General features: G+C 37.1%; 2 protein-coding genes across 4 annotated transcripts; one reads left to right on the top strand and one right to left on the bottom strand.

The window, feature by feature from the left end:
* The first annotated feature begins 915 nt into the window (after positions 1-915).
* LOC126783640 (methyl-CpG-binding domain-containing protein 4-like) lies at positions 916-2,683 on the top strand. The gene is made up of 2 exons (XM_050509146.1): positions 916-1,060; positions 1,981-2,683. The coding sequence occupies exons 1-2, from the start codon at positions 1,022-1,024 to the stop codon at positions 2,470-2,472; spliced, it is 531 nt and encodes a 176-aa protein (XP_050365103.1). The 5' UTR covers positions 916-1,021; the 3' UTR covers positions 2,473-2,683.
* A 283-nt stretch (positions 2,684-2,966) lies between these two features.
* On the bottom strand, positions 2,967-16,368 carry LOC126785373 (piezo-type mechanosensitive ion channel homolog). Of its 3 annotated transcripts, XM_050511037.1 has the most exons (21): positions 15,989-16,368; positions 15,781-15,861; positions 14,878-15,037; positions 14,625-14,785; positions 14,166-14,322; positions 13,853-14,039; positions 13,387-13,502; positions 13,055-13,139; positions 12,034-12,249; positions 11,773-11,950; positions 11,370-11,498; positions 11,027-11,200; positions 10,622-10,855; positions 8,467-9,999; positions 5,656-8,129; positions 5,051-5,443; positions 4,810-4,968; positions 3,873-4,382; positions 3,651-3,798; positions 3,375-3,519; positions 2,967-3,271 (listed from the first exon to the last, which is right to left on the bottom strand). In XM_050511037.1, the coding sequence occupies exons 1-21, from the start codon at positions 16,035-16,037 to the stop codon at positions 3,136-3,138; spliced, it is 7,425 nt and encodes a 2,474-aa protein (XP_050366994.1). In that variant the 5' UTR covers positions 16,038-16,368; the 3' UTR covers positions 2,967-3,135. The 3 variants fall into 3 exon arrangements, with proteins under 3 accessions (XP_050366994.1, XP_050366996.1, XP_050366997.1); XM_050511039.1 differs by lacking the exons at positions 15,781-15,861; positions 15,989-16,368 and having other exon boundaries at positions 14,166-14,326; positions 14,878-15,025; XM_050511040.1 differs by lacking the exons at positions 14,625-14,785; positions 14,878-15,037; positions 15,781-15,861; positions 15,989-16,368 and having other exon boundaries at positions 13,853-14,010; positions 14,166-14,301.
* Between the last annotated feature and the right edge of the window lie 395 nt (positions 16,369-16,763).

The following is a 16,763-nucleotide window of genomic DNA, read 5'->3' as shown; positions in this document are numbered from 1 at the left end:
CCTAAAACCATATACCATACCAATTGTAATTGGTATATAAAATTGGCTACCACTATCGAGTTTAGATTTTAATTGGTACATGTTGGTACTTTGTTGGTACAGTTAGTATGGACTTCCAACCGAGTTTAGATTTTGGGTCAAATATTTTTAAAGCCCATAAAATTCATAACGGAATAATTGACCGCGTATGGTGTAAACAATAAAAAAAACATGTAACAAATTTCAAAGTAATAATCAATACATAAGTTTAAAACAATGAAAACATAAGTCTAAAACAGTCCAAAGCAATAAAAAGATAATTAAATATTGAAGTTAAAGTGCTATAATCAAGCAAGTAAAGACAATAGACATAATACAAATATCAAATGTCAAAGCTCAAATGCATAGGCTAGTAGTTATAATCCAAACATAATAAAAAGTCGCCATACTTTAAATATTTTTATAAAAAACTAATTATCATATTTGGTTGGTATGGTATATCATAATTACTAAAAAATATATACCATTACCGTCCTAACATTTTATAATTGGTACGGTACTACCGTATCAAATTTTTGGTAACCAACGTCTTCGGTTACCAGCTATTTTAGTTTGGTTAGTAATCGGTTGGTTAGTTTGTTTTGGCACAAAATTATGAGTTTTAATATGAATTTTTTAATTTTTATTATCTTAAAAATTTAGTGAAATATTAATTTAACACGTTAGTCCCGAATTAAAACTGACAAAAAATATTATTTTAGTAAAATTATTCATTAATCAGATATTAATTTAACAAAATTATCCTGTATTTTATAATTTGCCCCAAAAAACAATTGAGTGAGTTTAAAGAGAAAAAAAATACAAATACTTCAGGCGAATTATAAAGGTATATCCTCCATAAATGGAGTGACCTCCTGACTATTAATACTCGTGAAAAAAGAGAGACAAAGATAAAAGCATGAGAGGCGCCCCTTTCTTCTTCTTCTTCTTCTTCTTCTTCTTACCTTATTGAAGAAAACAAACATAATCAATCAGCGACTAAATGAAGGCCGCTCAGGAAACCCCAAAATCGTCGTCCAAGGTACTATCTTTTCCATTCAATATTGCTTCTTTTTCTGATTTGGCTTCTTTGTATAGATCTTCAATTCATGATAATTGAAATGTTTGGTTGCCATGAAAACCCAACTAAAAGGAAAGTTGGTTGAAAAAAGTGGCTGAAATTTAGTGTCTTCATGTTTTGGGAGCTCAATAAGATAGTAAAAATGTCAGCTTAGGATGCATGTCAATGGGTTTTCAGGAAATGGGGTTTTTGGTTTGAGGAGGATGTGTTTTAGGTGAAGTTGACAGTTCTCTGCTTAGCTGAATGTTAATGGGTTTTTGGAAATGGGGTATTTGGTTTGTTGTTGAGTTGTGTTCCAGAAGTTCATAGTTTTTCTTGCATAAGTAGCTTGATATTTGAAGGTTGAAGGGTCAGACAATCGCCTATTAGCTTGTTGTTGATATACTTAATGGTAGTATGGTGTTGCCTCTGCTACATTTCTGTTGGAAATTGGGTTAAAAGATGGGGGTTGAGGTTAGAGTGAATGATAACTGGCCTGCATAGATGTGGATCGTGTATACGGTATACTGAACAGCCAATATTTATGTGGAGCTGGGAGTATATAGATTGAACACATGAGTGTTTATTTTGTCCTTCCTTCAATAATGCATTTTTGGGACGTGTTCCTCCTTTGGATTTAGAAGCTTGATTGGCACGAGTAGCTCAAAAGGCTTGTACGCTTAGCAGAAAGCCTTGGTGTAAACTTGAAATGGAGTTGGGGTATATTGATATTTGAATGAACATAAGTGTGCATTCGGTATTTTTTTTCTTGCTTTGGTTAGCAGTCTGCCTTGTGTTCTTCATTTAAATATCAACTTTCATTTGCATGAGTCGTTGGGTTTGTCTTTGCTTGCGATTTTGATGAATGGAAAATATGCTGACTCATTGGAGTGTCTTGACAGAAACCATACTCAGGGCAAAGCTCCATTGATGTATTAGCTGCACAGTGTGAGAAATGCCACAAATGGAGGGTGATTCAATCTGAAGATGAGTTTGAAGACATCAGAAGCAAGCTCAGTGAGGAACCATTCTACTGTAACAGAAGACCTGGTGTGTCTTGTGAAGATCCTGCTGATATTGAGTACGATTCTTCTAGGACATGGGTTGTTGACAAGCCTAACATGAAGAAGACACCAGAAGGGTTTAAGAGGCATTTGGTGCTTAGAAAAGACTATTCCAAACTGGATACTTATTACATTACACCTGAGGGGAAAAAACTGAGATCCCAAAATGAAATTGCCACAATCTTGAAAGGCAATCCCAAGTACAATGGCATATCCCCTTCAGATTTCGACTTTGGAAGCCCAAAGGTTATGGAAGACACTATTCCTGTGGATGTTCCCAAGAAGGTTCCAGGTAGCAGCAACAAAAAACTTAAAACAACAAAGGACTAGAGCAAGTAGTGTATCTTGGAAAGACGGGGGCAAATTTTGGTTGGGAGGCCTTGCTTCGTGTAGAAAGTATGTTTGTTTATCTTTGTGATGGAATTGGGATACCTAGCTGTTGTTATTTGGTTTTGCAACTGTTGCTCAGTTTATTAATGGAGATGGTTTGGTGTATCCTCACAAATGATCCTTGTAGTGCTATTAGATAGAGTTTTCATCATGTTGGTTCCATATTGCATGTCAAGTGTCAGTTTTTGTAATCTTGTAAAGACATACACATCTCTTCACCACAGAATTACCTAGTGAAAAGAAAACCTGTTTTAAGTTATGTTCCTTACTATTCGTTGGGGACATGACAAATGCGAGTGAGCAACTAAGCTGCCTGCAAGTTCTTCAAGGAGTCTCCTTCCTCTTGAAGTTTCCCATCACACACACGCACACACACACACACACACACACACAAAGTTTATGAAAGTACAGAAATGGACTGGAGACATTTTCCTTGAAAAAACTGTATGATTGCCTTGATTAAATTTCTACTGTACTATTTACATAACCAGTAATTCTGAAATATACATGTGTACATGTAACCACTATTGTCCTCTTCTATTAGGCAAAAGGTATGCTACACTGAGAGTCATTGACAGCAGAGGGTTGAATTTGACAACTGGTCTAGTCAGGTTTTGTGTACTCTAGAAGCATGTGTGGTGATCTGTATATCTTCACCAGCGTCCAGTACAGGATCTCTTCAATACCAAGCTCACCCTCTGCTCTTGCAGCATATATATCCTCACAAATGGCCAACAACCTGAAACAAAACCACGGAAATCTTGAGACTAAGTTTCTCATTTGAAAAATTGAACTTGAGTGGGTTGTGAATGGAAAATAAGGTTCAGATCAAGGTTGCTTACCTATCACACGAAGGGAGATTCTCATAGGGGATCCTCATTCTTAGGTCAGAACACTGGAGTCTGATGAAGCGGCCAACAGCAAGAACAAATGTTATGTAGAGACCCCAAATGCTGAACTTGCTAAGTGTGTCACCAAGAATACCTTCTGAAATGATATGACAATTATATGCAGGTCAGCAACACCATCGAAATGATGATTCGAATAACCAAAATATAAGTCACTAAACCACAAAATTTAAATATGCATCTGAAACAAAATATGGCAGGTAATCTTACGTGGCGGCGTTTCTTCAGACATAACAATGGCCATAGGTCCTCTCAGACCGCCGCATCCGTTAACATCCGATGAATTGATGTCAAGGAAGGACCACCACCACTGGTAGCTAGCATGATTTATAATGAGGTCCGCAGTGACGAAAATTTCCTGTGAATACCAGCATTTCAGTAATCTTAATAAAGAACTGCTGTAAAAAAGAGAATGAGATTGAAAGCCTGTACCCCTGTTTCCAGTGGCCTGACATCACCAGAACCAGTGACACGCAAGTATCTTGGATAGACATTGTATATCCTAAAGCTATTGGTAGAGCCATTAAGGACCTTCTGTACATCTGATTGTTTTGGAAGATCCTCAAAACCAAGATAATTTTCATATTTCACAACTTCCTTGCCTTTGGGTCGCTCCCTGGTAAGCACCCAAGTAAAAGTTATATCCATGTTGCTCTCCCAATCGAGGGACCGTATAAATCTGGTTTGAACGACATCGGGAACAAGCCACAGAACACTTGCATCAGCTTCACAGCATATCAATTGGACATCCTTCTTATTATATGTCTCCAAATAACTTTGAGGATCAAGATTAACATCAGAGTTCACGACATCCCAATCGATCTTTTCACAGAGGGTGCTCTGATACAGGGTCAAACTCCCACTCATTGTCTTGATATCAACTTGAACACTGGCATCTTTAATGGGATTTGCAATGTTTGTCGGGTTACCACTGCTATACATCTGTGAGCAGACAAAAAACATTTCTATGCATTATTCCATGAAGATACTATGATACATCTATACCAGTTCACCATTAAGATGGAGGACTCAGGGTTAACAATTACATTGTGGATATCCCCACACGACTACTTAAAAGTTTCTCATTGCATGCAGTTAGTTTCTTAGAGAAGAGAATGCATCAATCTGGACCTTTTTTTTTTTTTTTCCTCTTAGCATTTCCCACTTGATAAATCTAATTAAGCACAGTACACATAGGGTCTAGACAAAGTTTAAGATGTTATTCATCTTATACATATGTAATATGCACATATCCTTTAATACTATGAGCCAAGTAACCATTAATTACCTCACTAACCCTGCTAGACACTATGAATTTTTCCCAACACCTATAAGGATAAAACTTCCATATATTATCAAATTTACTTACCAGCATTGGCGCCCAAATGACACAAATCAATATGAAAAACAGACATATCCCATTGCAACATTTGGTCATTTGTGTTTGCTTTTCCCCTTGTTTGTGCGTTGCTCTATTCAGGAGTGCATCACATTTGACAAGGTACAAGCTTGCATGTATGTCCTCCAGCTATATGAAAGCAACAATTTAGTTTCAGATTTAACATACAAAATATTCCAGTTAAATCATAGACAGAGATTTGAAAACTCACTTTCAGCCAATCATACATGGTCAAAGACGTGGTTGTGCATGACCAGTCAAGCACACATCTCAATTCATAAAGGAATGGCAGAGCACGATATAGTCGATATCCTAGGTAATTAATTCGTGAAATTTCACTGGTCAAAAATTGACGGTACAAAGTGCTTTTGTGAGGAATTCCATGTCTAAGTTGTATAGCTTGCAGTGCCAGAGATACTGATTTTGCAAGAAATATAGCACGAAGTGCTAATCCTCCAGCATGGTGGGAAGGCTCCATATGCCAAGCATACTTCGTAACAGAATATGTGAAGAGGATGAGGTTGAAAAGGTAGTATATCACTTTTCCAGTGGCAAATGAACAGAGATAGATTATTCGATCAAGCACAATCAAGAAGAAGATAATCTGCAATGAAGACCACTTATTTGTTAGCACTTAGATAATTTTGAAATTGAATAAAGCTTATTAACACATAAGAAATGCCATCTATTTCATACAACATATTCCATAGAGTGAACCACGTGATCAATTAACTTCTATTTCATACATCATATTCCATGATTTTGAGTGAATAATTTATCACAGGTCAGAGCAAGAAAGAGACAAGAAGAACTAACCATTAAGATGAACACGAACTCTTTAGGAAATTGATCTTCAAGCTGATACACGTCAAGAAAGTCACTTTTATTTTTTATAACAGACTGGTAGAATATGGCCACTAAAAAGAAAACACTTAGATCAGCACCAAATACGTAGGCATAAAGATCAATGTCTCTTTTGCCTCCCCCAATAACAGAGAGTATAGGGTATGGGAATCCTACTTCTTCAACAAAACCAGCATGCAGGGCTTTATGAATCTCTTTTGCCACATCAGCTGCTGGAGTTAGCGACTTGTACCATTCTACCGAAGCACAGTCTATGACAGAGGAGGCATATACCACCTCAAAAACAACCAAGGCCACATTTGCATTTTCCTGACTCCTTTCAATGCTTTGTACATGCACCCTGCTAGCAAATGGGCATCTTTTAGGATCCTTTTCCTTACATCTTTCATCATGTATGATTCTAAGCAATTCATTTACTCCAGACTCAATCCTTTCTGGCTGTATACCATCCTCTGGCCAGGAGCACACATCCATGGAAACCTGAAGAAAGTAAGGAGGGGACTCTGCTCCCTGTGTTAGTGATCCCCAGTATCTAAAGAAGCTTCTAAATATCAACTTTATGAAATTTTCTACTATGTGCTGCAAGTCCTTTGCCCGATCATTCCATCTATAAGTGACAGGAACCTCTTTTCCATGGAAAGCGTTCCTCCTATAGGAGTTGACGTCTGCAGACGACATCCACTCACCATCCTTTGCAGTTATAGAGCTCTGGACGAGGGTGAATAAGTATACAAGAAAGAGTGGCAAAGAACTGACAACAAAAGAAGACGTGATTTTATGCGCAGGAAATCCCAACTCACGAAGTAGCTCTGGAGAAATACCTAAACCATAGTGCTGGATGATAATCTGGTATAGATACTGAAGCAAAATATAGACTTCTGTGTATATGAGCATGATAACCCAGAATATGTAACTTGGACCAGAATTGACACACAGTGCATAGAAGAATAAAGCTGCCAGATACACCATGGAAAGCAGACTGAAGTTCCACAAAAAGAGGATGACAAAGCAACAATAACAGACAACATCATTATTGGACCGCATGCGCGACCATATGTGACGGAAGATCCTTCCTAACTGCAGACTTGTGGCATCAGAACTCATATCAGACTGCAGGGAAGATGAACGATGAAAACTGGAATATTTTGTTTTCTGGCTCTCCATCTCATCATACGCCCCATCCTCAGGAGAGTGCTCATGGATATCAGGCTCCTCGTCAATATTCAAGAAGCTGATGAGGTTGTTAACTGCTTGATTTCCAATGGACTGTACCTGGGAAACACCATCACCTATCAGATGAACTGCTGATATCAGTGGGTTATCTTTTGATTTCCCTTTATTCTTCTCTTTCTTCTCTGAATCAAAAACTGTACCATCAGCAACGTCCTCTTCAATTTCAGTGATCTCAGAAGGGATAGACTGCATTGAATTCTTCTTAGAATCTACAATAAGGTTTTCCAGATTCCCTGCTGCAGGAGACTCATGCAATTCATTGTTAGATGTCTCTCTAATTACCTGCTCCTTTTTCATGAGAAAACCATCTTTATCAGGGCTCCCAGCATCATTGTTCAAGTTAAGAGAAGTAGTTCTCCTCCTTCTTAGGCCTTCACTGACAGGAGAGTCACCGCAACTTGTGACTGAGTTCATACTGTGAAGCTGGGTTTGTAAATTAAGCATTTCTGACTTCATCTTCTCCACTTGCAGGTTACGCTGGAGTTTCTTCTCCTCCGATTCACGAATATGTTGCAACTGTGCAGTTTTCCATGCAGCTTTTTTTTCTTGTTCACGAACAATCATACCAATTTGTTCGGCTTCAAGATATCGAGACACATAATCAAACTCTTTAGAGGAGAACATATATGACTGAAGTGATACCAGCATAAAAATGATAATCTCAACGAGAGCTGATCTTGACGTTATCTGAAACCCATAGTCATATTTATAAAAGCCAATCATTTCGTACATGTAATCTACGGTCTCACACTTCCCAGAACAACCCACAAAAGGTGATTGATATGCAAGAGAAAGAACAATGACAGCAAAATTGTAAATGCGCAAGTATTTGAACATCTTGTTCCTTTTCTTTAGTATTTCAAGTCTAACCCGAAAGAAAACCAGCGCAAATGCAAGATAACCGAGGTGTAGAATGTCATACTCAATGGTTCCAGTAATCAAAATCAAGGCAAGCACAAGATCCAGTAGATGGCAATAGCAGTAAAGCCGCACGTAATCAAGGAATGTCCACATGCTTTTAGTTTCAAAAGAGAGGTCTCTCCATACAAATGTATTTTTACGTTGAGATATCATCTCACGGTATGTTGACGAGCCTGAGAAGCTGGACAAATGATCAGCACGAAGTTTGAAACAAGCAAGCATGAAGACTATAAGATAGCTAATCAGCATTCGTGGATCATCAACATTAACTCCTGTGACAGAAGCAGCACACCCATGAGTTATATAAACTAAAGTGCATTGACTCCACAACATTTAATTCTAAGCAAACAAAACATAAAGGCAGGGAAAAACATAAATAGCATTTTCAAATTTTAAACTAATTCAAGCAACGGGTAGTAACATATTACAATGAAAACTGTCAGCAATTATGTTTCCAACTATTCAAAGAAAATGAATAACCGAGTATCTCAGAACAACATTGCATTGTTAAAAGCCAACATTTAAAAACTCAACCTTAATGAATTGGTGTCTGTGGGAACATGCACATGCTCTATTCTGTAATTAAAAGATAGATAAGGAGAGTAATACCTAACCAGCAGTACTTGCAGTAACTGAAATACATGGTTGAGGTTGTGTAGCAATCATGGCAACGTGGATTAGTTGCATCAGGATGATTTGGTGGCCAAGTACTCTTCCAGATGGCAAAGTACTCAAGAATGAGAATGGACGCAAACAGGAAGACAAAAACTGGCCATAACTTACGTATTATCTGCCGATTCAAAATAATACAAGCAGCAAGCAATGCAATGTAAAGCATAGATATGACATTCAACAAAGCAAAGCTTGCAAGAAGCAGGGCAATCATGTTGATCTCAAGACCAAAGAGATTGAACATATTCTCCATCCAGAATTTCATATAGATTTTAGAGATGAGCTTTTGTGTTTCAAATCTCTCCTTTCGCAAGGCAAGGATCCTTTTCTTGTTCCACTTATGACTCTCCTTGGTGCTTCCCCAAATGTATCCAAATGAATATTTGCTACTGCTACTACCCTCAGAAGTTCCTGCCTTTGTGGATGAGGAATTAGGTGATTGCAACAGACCAGGGGGAAAAAAGGGCCATGAATGACTTCTTGCCCCATCTCGCTTCACAGAAAATGGAATTGATGGCCTGTTCTCCTCACTGGGGATGTCAGCACTATTTTTTGTATCTTCTTCTGACACAAACAGTGGACAAGGCTCTCCCATTCCTTTGCTTAGAATAGTACTTGGCATACTCTCCAACCAGTGAAAAACATTATACTGCAGGGTGCATGCAGCAATCACCAGAACTTTTCCTCTCAATCCAGATTCTAGACCCCAAAAGCCAGGTTTAAACTCACGGAAACCCAAAAGAAAAGAAATATTATAGTGCTTTTGTCCAGGAAACATTGCAGCCTGGCCACCTAACATCTGAAAAAGATACTCAGCTGTTACAAGAAATCCTGTGTACATCAAGAGTGATTTGGATGGGATCCGTGAAGCTTTAGGTAAAGTTGAACAGCTAACGAGTCCAAGGAGATACAAAAAGCTAAATGCACTAATTGGAGACAACGATGCATAGAATAATGCAATAAACAAGATCTTATTGCTGTGCCAAATGAAAAAGCGCTTTACAAACCCAAGCACTCCAAGTTCTGTCAAGTCAGGACCATCTGATCTGATGTACCTACTCTGCCTCCTCTCATAGCTGTAAAGTTGCATCACAATCAAGACTGCAAGAGATTCCCAAACATTTTCCAAAGATGAAGCTTTTGGGTCATAACCCATACAAAATTTAAGGTCTATCAACCTGGACAACCAAACCTCAATGCTGGGGAAGCTGCTCAAGCTATATATAAATATGAAGACCGTAATCGAATATGCTTTTAATGGGAACCACAGGCGCTTTTTCGTTCTCTCAACAAGTTGTCTTCCAATTATCCAAATGAGGAGAAGAAATATATACCCAAATGAAATATAATTTGGTCTCATCAAGTAAACACTAACAAGAATAGTCAGAAAAGCAATGTAGGTTCCACATGATCGGTACATAGATAGGAACTTCTGCCCAATTGCACTGAGGAACAACGCTATTCTTCTCTCTGAAAAGCGAAACAAAACAGCAATATCATTGTTAAGTAAATGTGACAAACAGCATAAGGAGTTGCAGTAGAAGTAGAAGTAGAAGAAAGACACTAGTGCTGGTGGTCGTTTTCCTAGGTGCCCTATACTGGTTTAGACACTGCTGCTTTTTAGTTTTCAATTGAATTCACAAACTGAATGAGCACAGTTCTGCCCTAGTATAAGCCATGATTGTTGGTCCTTAGCCTCAGAAAGCTAACGGCATGTATTTTGTAGGTTGATCAGATCAATTTTATAAATCCAAATTTTATTTCACAATTGCCAATTCACCACTCTTTCCATCCATCACAATGGATGCTATCAAATCTTATTAATATTAAAGCAGTGGATTTCTACCAATATCTATGAGAAATTTTCTGTCCAAATATTGGTTCTCATCCACCCTATTCTATTTAGTTTATCTCATACTAATAAGTTGGGTAGACAAACTGTAGACCCAACTTCCCTGTCTACTGCAATCTCATCGAAAGCCCAACTTCCCCTAACTCCAACTAAATAATGCACTACCATAACAACTAATTTATTCGGACTGAAAGTCATTCAAAAGCATATGAAAACATATAGAATGGAGAAATAAGATACCGTAAGAAGGATTGTCATGGCTGTAATTAGTGGACGAGGAAGCATACACTGACAACAATACTGATTTGTTCAGACCAGCTTTTAAAATGCTAAATCCAACTGGAAGGCTAGGTGTATGTTGCACAATTGCTGAGAATGAAAAAAGCATTTCAAAACCATGGTTATGAATTGCACAGAAGCAAGCAAGCAAAGCAATTTCCAAGAAATCCCACGAGCTTTCCTTTTCAAGGAGACCTGCAAAAATTCCAATTGAAATGCTATCACTACACATACATATTTCCTTTTTGCAGCTAGTTATTGATCAGACCAAAAAAAAGAGATAATTTGCATTAATTATCTGAAACAATCCATAACTGCATTCACCAATTCACAAATGACCGAAGAAGGAAAAAAAACTGTGACTACCTAACTGTAATAAGACTTGTGCACTCAAAGAGCCTTCTTGCTCCAAGCTATTGGAGATCGGATTGATCTGAATGATATACAATAGTGCAAAGTGAACCTCGCAAAGAAGAATCAGAGACTGGCGCAATTTTCTGTTGATGTTGTGGCTCAAAAGATATATCAAAAAGAAAATCACTGAAACACAGATCAAAACATAACAACCAGTTACAAAATTGACGTAGATGGTGTCACATTGTTTTCTAATCAATATCCTGCTAAATAACATTGATAAAAGGATTGAACAGCATCACTGTAACCATCAATTTTGTAATTTAAGACAGTTCAAATTTTATTTGACACATACCATACACAGCATGGATAAAACCAGGTTTCATGGCAATGAGAAATATCAGCACCAGCATGATAGGCCGAGAGCATTTGTGCAGTCCCCAAGCTATTGTGGCAACAATCAAAACTTTGGTCTCTCCCTCACCTGTGATTAAGGATTAAATAGAATTACACAAATTAAATATAGACCGAACAAGCAATGAGCAAAGTCTACGTGGATCGCTCAAAATCAGTAGAATACTCTATCCGTGGAAAAGTAATAGAAATAGAGTAGGTAGCTATAGGAGCGACATACTGTCATAATACAACCAATTTGGATATGATATCAGGTACATGTAGGCTGAGTATAATGTCGCTAATAACTCTTTAAGTGCAGAGCTACTAATTATTCAACTATTATGATTATATTATTTCAATACCTTCCATAGTACTATTGTCATTTGATGCTCGCCCATCCTCATTAGACAAGCATAGGAAAACTGAGTTGTTCACAAGATTACCCAATGCAACCAATATCCCAAGACAAAATTGTGCAAGCAAAAAGAATCCAGGGGTGGGATAATGCCACAAGCCAACCATCTCCCATATGTCCATGTTCTGAATATGTAATGAAAATAATTAGTTCCAATTATTTTCAGTAGAATCCAGACATAAAAGAATTCAACCAGAAACAAAACTACCTTCCCGATTTTCCAATTCAAGAATGAGTAAGCTACATTGAAGATATATGTGCTAACAGCCCACAAGAGAATGAAGACAAGAAGCAGCCCATTCAATCGATGCAAACGGAATAAGGATGGGAATGCATATATGATGTAGCCAACATATGCAAGTAGCCCAAAAGCACAAACACTTGCAAAATGAAAACTCCAAAAGGACAGAGCAACCAAGGATACCTGTTGAATACATCAGTGAAAACTGTTCATATGAACTGATTATGCTAGAGTCAAAAGACAACATAGTGTTATACCATCAATTTTTTCTAAATAAAAGTTAGCTAAACTATGGGAAGTAATAGTTTAAAAATGTCTTTAAAATGGGCTCCTTGGAACCCAAATAAAACCAACCCTTAGTCAGTCCCTAATGAATTCAAATAAACTCAGTAGATGCCGTTGTTGACAGTTCATGAAATAAAGCAGTTAAAGACATTCACCTTACTCACGAGCCTTCAACCAAAAGATCTTAGCTTGCATGACAATCAAATAAACTATTCCATTTGGATTCGTTGCAATACCAATGTACTTATTATTATCATCCTTACCTTAACCCAGTTGTAGAAAGTCAACCATATCGATTCTATGCGCCTTTTTTTTGTATGCAATATCTCCTTTAAGCCATACACAAATAGGCTTCTCCTCTAAACTCTAATCAATATATTTCTCTGTTGCCACAATCTCATATGATGAATTTTTGTGGCAAAATTGAACAAGGAGCGTCAATTTTTCTACAAGTAAAACTGACAAACAAGTGCTCAACTACCAAATCAAGCTCACTCGATTAGCAAAGCATTAAAAGTATGTCAGTCTTGGATATAACATCCCTACATGATGGTTCACATTAAATGTATTAGATTCAAGCACTAAAATCACAACTACCTCATCCTGTCCTTCAAAAATATGGCATTGTATGTGTCAAGTCAGTCTTATAAAACATTTTAAAAAAAATTTGTATGGTTGAGGCAAAGACTATTGGAGCAAATACCGGAAAACCATAGGTGAAAAAGTTGATAGTGAAGGTCCGGAAAACTGCCCCTGTTAACAAAACATTGGTATGCCTTACACCAGATCTGCAAGTAACAAAAGAATTCAGTAAGCTGCCACACACATAATAAAGTTGAATTAAGGTTGATAGATCGAACCAACAATTATCAAAGACATCAACTTAGGGTACGAAGACAGGCCACCCTCCAATTTGTGTTAAAATATAAGAAAAAGTCAGATGATTGGTTAACTTCTACGTAACGAAGGAATGAGCATAGAAAATGGTCTAATGTGAACAGGAAGAACAGATGCGATAACCTCAAAATTTTTTACCTTGATTGATGAATAAAAAATGAATGCTTTGAGGGAAGAAGATGCTCCGTCAAGTTACTTTCTTTCATAGACAAAATAGAATCCATTTCCTCAAGATCACATCTGATATAGGATAACTGCATTAAAGGCAAAAATGGGTCAAAAGAAAACAAAAACCAGCTGAAAGGAATGCACAAAGAATTTCAAGACCTGAAACAAAATGTAGCAAAGCAGAAGGGATAACACACAGTTGGTGGGTTAAGTAGCGTTCTCTGGTGAGCATAATTGAGATTTCATGTTTACAAATTAACTTCATGGCTATAGCTTATACTTATAATTCATTTCAAATAGAAAGATCAATAAAAAGATATAACAACATCATCAAGGAGCGTGTTTTAATGATCAACTTCCATAACATCTGAGGAGCTTTTATAAGTATAGTTATTGAACTGGATAGATTTATAAAAGCCATAAAACATAGGCTTACCATTATGTAAAAGAGTACGAGGGAGAAGCTTGAACAAACTTCGGTTCCTTGGGATCCTAAAGTTATTTTGAAGAGACCGATGAAATCAGCTACCCATTGTAACATAACTGGAAAGTCTACAGGGAGCTGATACAGATAAAGCACGACAATGTTGAAGCCTGCATACAAGTGAAAAGGCCTCCACCACCTTCAAATCCATAGATACCCCCATGAGAGACAAACTGAATAAAACACACAGAGAGAGAGAGAGAGAGAGAGAGAGAGAGAGAATAATATTAGAAAAAAAAAAGGGTAAAATTTATGAGAAAATCACCTGAAAAGTCCAAGGAAATTGCTTGTCAAGGACCAATCCACAAGACCAACACAGCTCCCAATAAAGAATGGTAGAGAAACCCATGATGGATTGCTGATTCCAGCAACCAGTTGGATAGCGGGCAACAGCAAGCAAGAAGCAACCCTTAGATGAGAACCTTCCTTGTGGAACAGAAAATTAATACCAATCAGTTTCAAGATTTATACTATAAACTAAAGTATCTTACTTAATCAACTGAAAAAACAATGACAACAGCTGGGCATGCATGCATCTTTCATTTATACAAAAGGCTACTAATCAATTACTCTGCCTGAATTTTGAAACAGTTTACATCGATATCTCAAAAGAACCTTATACAAGCTCATAGTTGAAAATGTTTACATAAATGATGCTATATGTCTTCATGTGCATAGATAAAAACAGGCAGGAATAAATAAATTCCAGCGATAAATTACTTACACAGTAAGCGATCAACAGTTGATGAGATTTGTCCCCAACATGAATCACATGATGTAAAATGACCAAATCTGTTCCCATACAAATCAACTAATGAAATAGCAACTATGGAGAGTTGTAGGACCAAAAAGTATACCACAGATGGTGATTTCCATGACTCAGCTCTGCAAAAGAATAGACAAGAAGTGAATTATATATGTATGCATACACAGAAAACAAGTGCATATGTGGTCTAAACAGAAGAAAGAACTCGTACATCAACAATCCTATGAGCTTTCCCCACCACAATTGTGCTGTACTCCATACATCTCCCTCGATAGCCCATATGACCAGATATAGAACTTCACAAAGTATAACAAATAAACAAAATATGATGATGAACCACAAGAATAAAAGCCTCCTTCCAAAATGAAATCCTACAACAAAGAAACAGTGTTAGAAATACTAAAGTTGATTTGACACATAATAAACCCCCAAAATTGTTTTATTTTTCTCCAAAAGTCACACAAATAACACCAAAATTGTGGAATAAAAGAAAAAAAAATCCTTGATACTGACTAAATTTATAGTTGTAGATTCAGTGGTATTAAGGCCAGCATTCAGATAGGTTTCGAAAACTCAATATTATTGTAAAAAAAGAAGCTCACAACATTATTTTACCTTTCTTAAAAAAGAAAGACATTACTATACCTAGTAGCTTCTTAAGTTTAATCAATATGAGTAGAGTCTACATAGACTTCAATATCATAGCAATATATTCAATCAAGTTTATTAAGCAGATTGTAAATTATATGTTTCAAATGCCAGGAGCTGAACTTCAAATTCATGGATAAGGCGCTCTACCATTTGCGGAAAATCCGAAAATAAAAGGCCAAACCAATGCAGAATCATGCAGCTAGTCATGAGTGACTGAGTGAGACACAAAAAAACTGGACTTTCAAGCCAAAAACCATTAATGTCAGCGATATAGCCTAAAGCTAAAAGAGAAGAATTCGACCAAGAATTGTAGGTTCAGGAAAAACTCTCTGCATTATAAGGCAGTAATTTACCTAATAAAAAAAAAAGGCAGTGTAGTACTCCCTAAGCACACAATGCATCTACTTGTGTCCACAACATTGTCCAAAGGAGAAGTAGGTTAAAGCAGATAAAAACAACTCACCAAATTTGGGTGCCTGAAACAGAATAAGAAGGAAAGCTATCAAATCAACAAGAGAGATCAAGCTCCAGTGCATGCAAGCAGCTGCAACAAATAAGATGAAAACATATAGCAAAGTATAATTCATCTAAACAAGTGGACACAGAAAATTAAACTGAGCTGAAATCAAAAGACAGAAAATTTAATAAAAAGAAAAGGCCCCATGAGTTACCTGCAAAGAGCAGCAGAGGCAAGAGAAAGGCACCAACTAATCTCGCCATTCACCTCTTCAATTTACAAAAATGGGTTTTCGTCTCTCATCCGGCCGGAGAGTTGGTTTCAGCTCCTTCTCCGAATTCGCGCGGCGAATGATAAAAAAAAAAAACGACCGTCGTCGTCGGAGAAGTGATGATGAATCCCCCCTAATTCCCTTAGCTCCTAGCTACCAGTCAGAGAAAGAGACCTCCGAACTGCAAGTCTTATTTTACAGCGGAAAAGTCGGATTTCAGACCATGAAAAACCAATCTCGCAGTATAAAAGATAAAAAATAAAAAAGACCCATCGCAACCTAAGTGAGCTGCAAGATTAAGATTTGATCTGGTTTGGTTTGGTTTGGTTTGATTCGGTTTGGTTCGGTTCTGAGTTTAAAACATAGAATGCTATATATAGTCACGGACTCACGATCCGTATTAATTTGGACAAAATATTATCTTTCATCATTGTCATCACTATCACAAGTTCTTGAGACCGTGTGCTTAATCCGACGTCCATACAGGGAATTTTTGTCGGAGTGAATATGCAATGTCGATCGACACTGTCATCTTTCATGTCGGTTAGGAATACAATTGAAATTATAGTAACAGTTTGTATTTAACTACATAAGTTGGTTTGGTTGTCTGTATTCCATTTTGTTTCTTATAAAGTGTATGTGTGGTTCGCGTGATTGAGCCTCTAATGTCAATGATTCCTATCTTCTTATATTTATAGAATTCCCTGAGAGGTCTTGA

The sequence above is a fragment of the Argentina anserina genome, chromosome 2, assembly GCF_933775445.1.
Source record: "Argentina anserina chromosome 2, drPotAnse1.1, whole genome shotgun sequence".
Taxonomy (NCBI): domain Eukaryota; kingdom Viridiplantae; phylum Streptophyta; class Magnoliopsida; order Rosales; family Rosaceae; genus Argentina; species Argentina anserina.
The sequence above is the reverse complement of the archived record's forward strand: the minus strand, read 5'-3'. Positions and strand labels throughout refer to the sequence as shown.

Bases quoted from the DNA above. Each gene is read 5' to 3' on its own strand.
- LOC126785373 (XM_050511037.1), bottom strand. From the start codon at position 16,037: ATGGCGAGATTAGTTGGTGCCTTTCTCTTGCCTCTGCTGCTCTTTGCA. The intron at 13,503-13,852 runs GTAAGCCTATGT...CCTTTAATGCAG, and splicing joins TCGTACTCTTTTACATAATG to TTATCCTATATCAGATGTGA. The intron at 3,272-3,374 runs GTAAGCAACCTT...GTTTTGTTTCAG, and splicing joins AATCTCCCTTCGTGTGATAG to GTTGTTGGCCATTTGTGAGG.
- LOC126783640 (XM_050509146.1), top strand. From the start codon at position 1,022: ATGAAGGCCGCTCAGGAAACCCCAAAATCGTCGTCCAAG. The intron at 1,061-1,980 runs GTACTATCTTTT...GTGTCTTGACAG, and splicing joins CCCCAAAATCGTCGTCCAAG to AAACCATACTCAGGGCAAAG.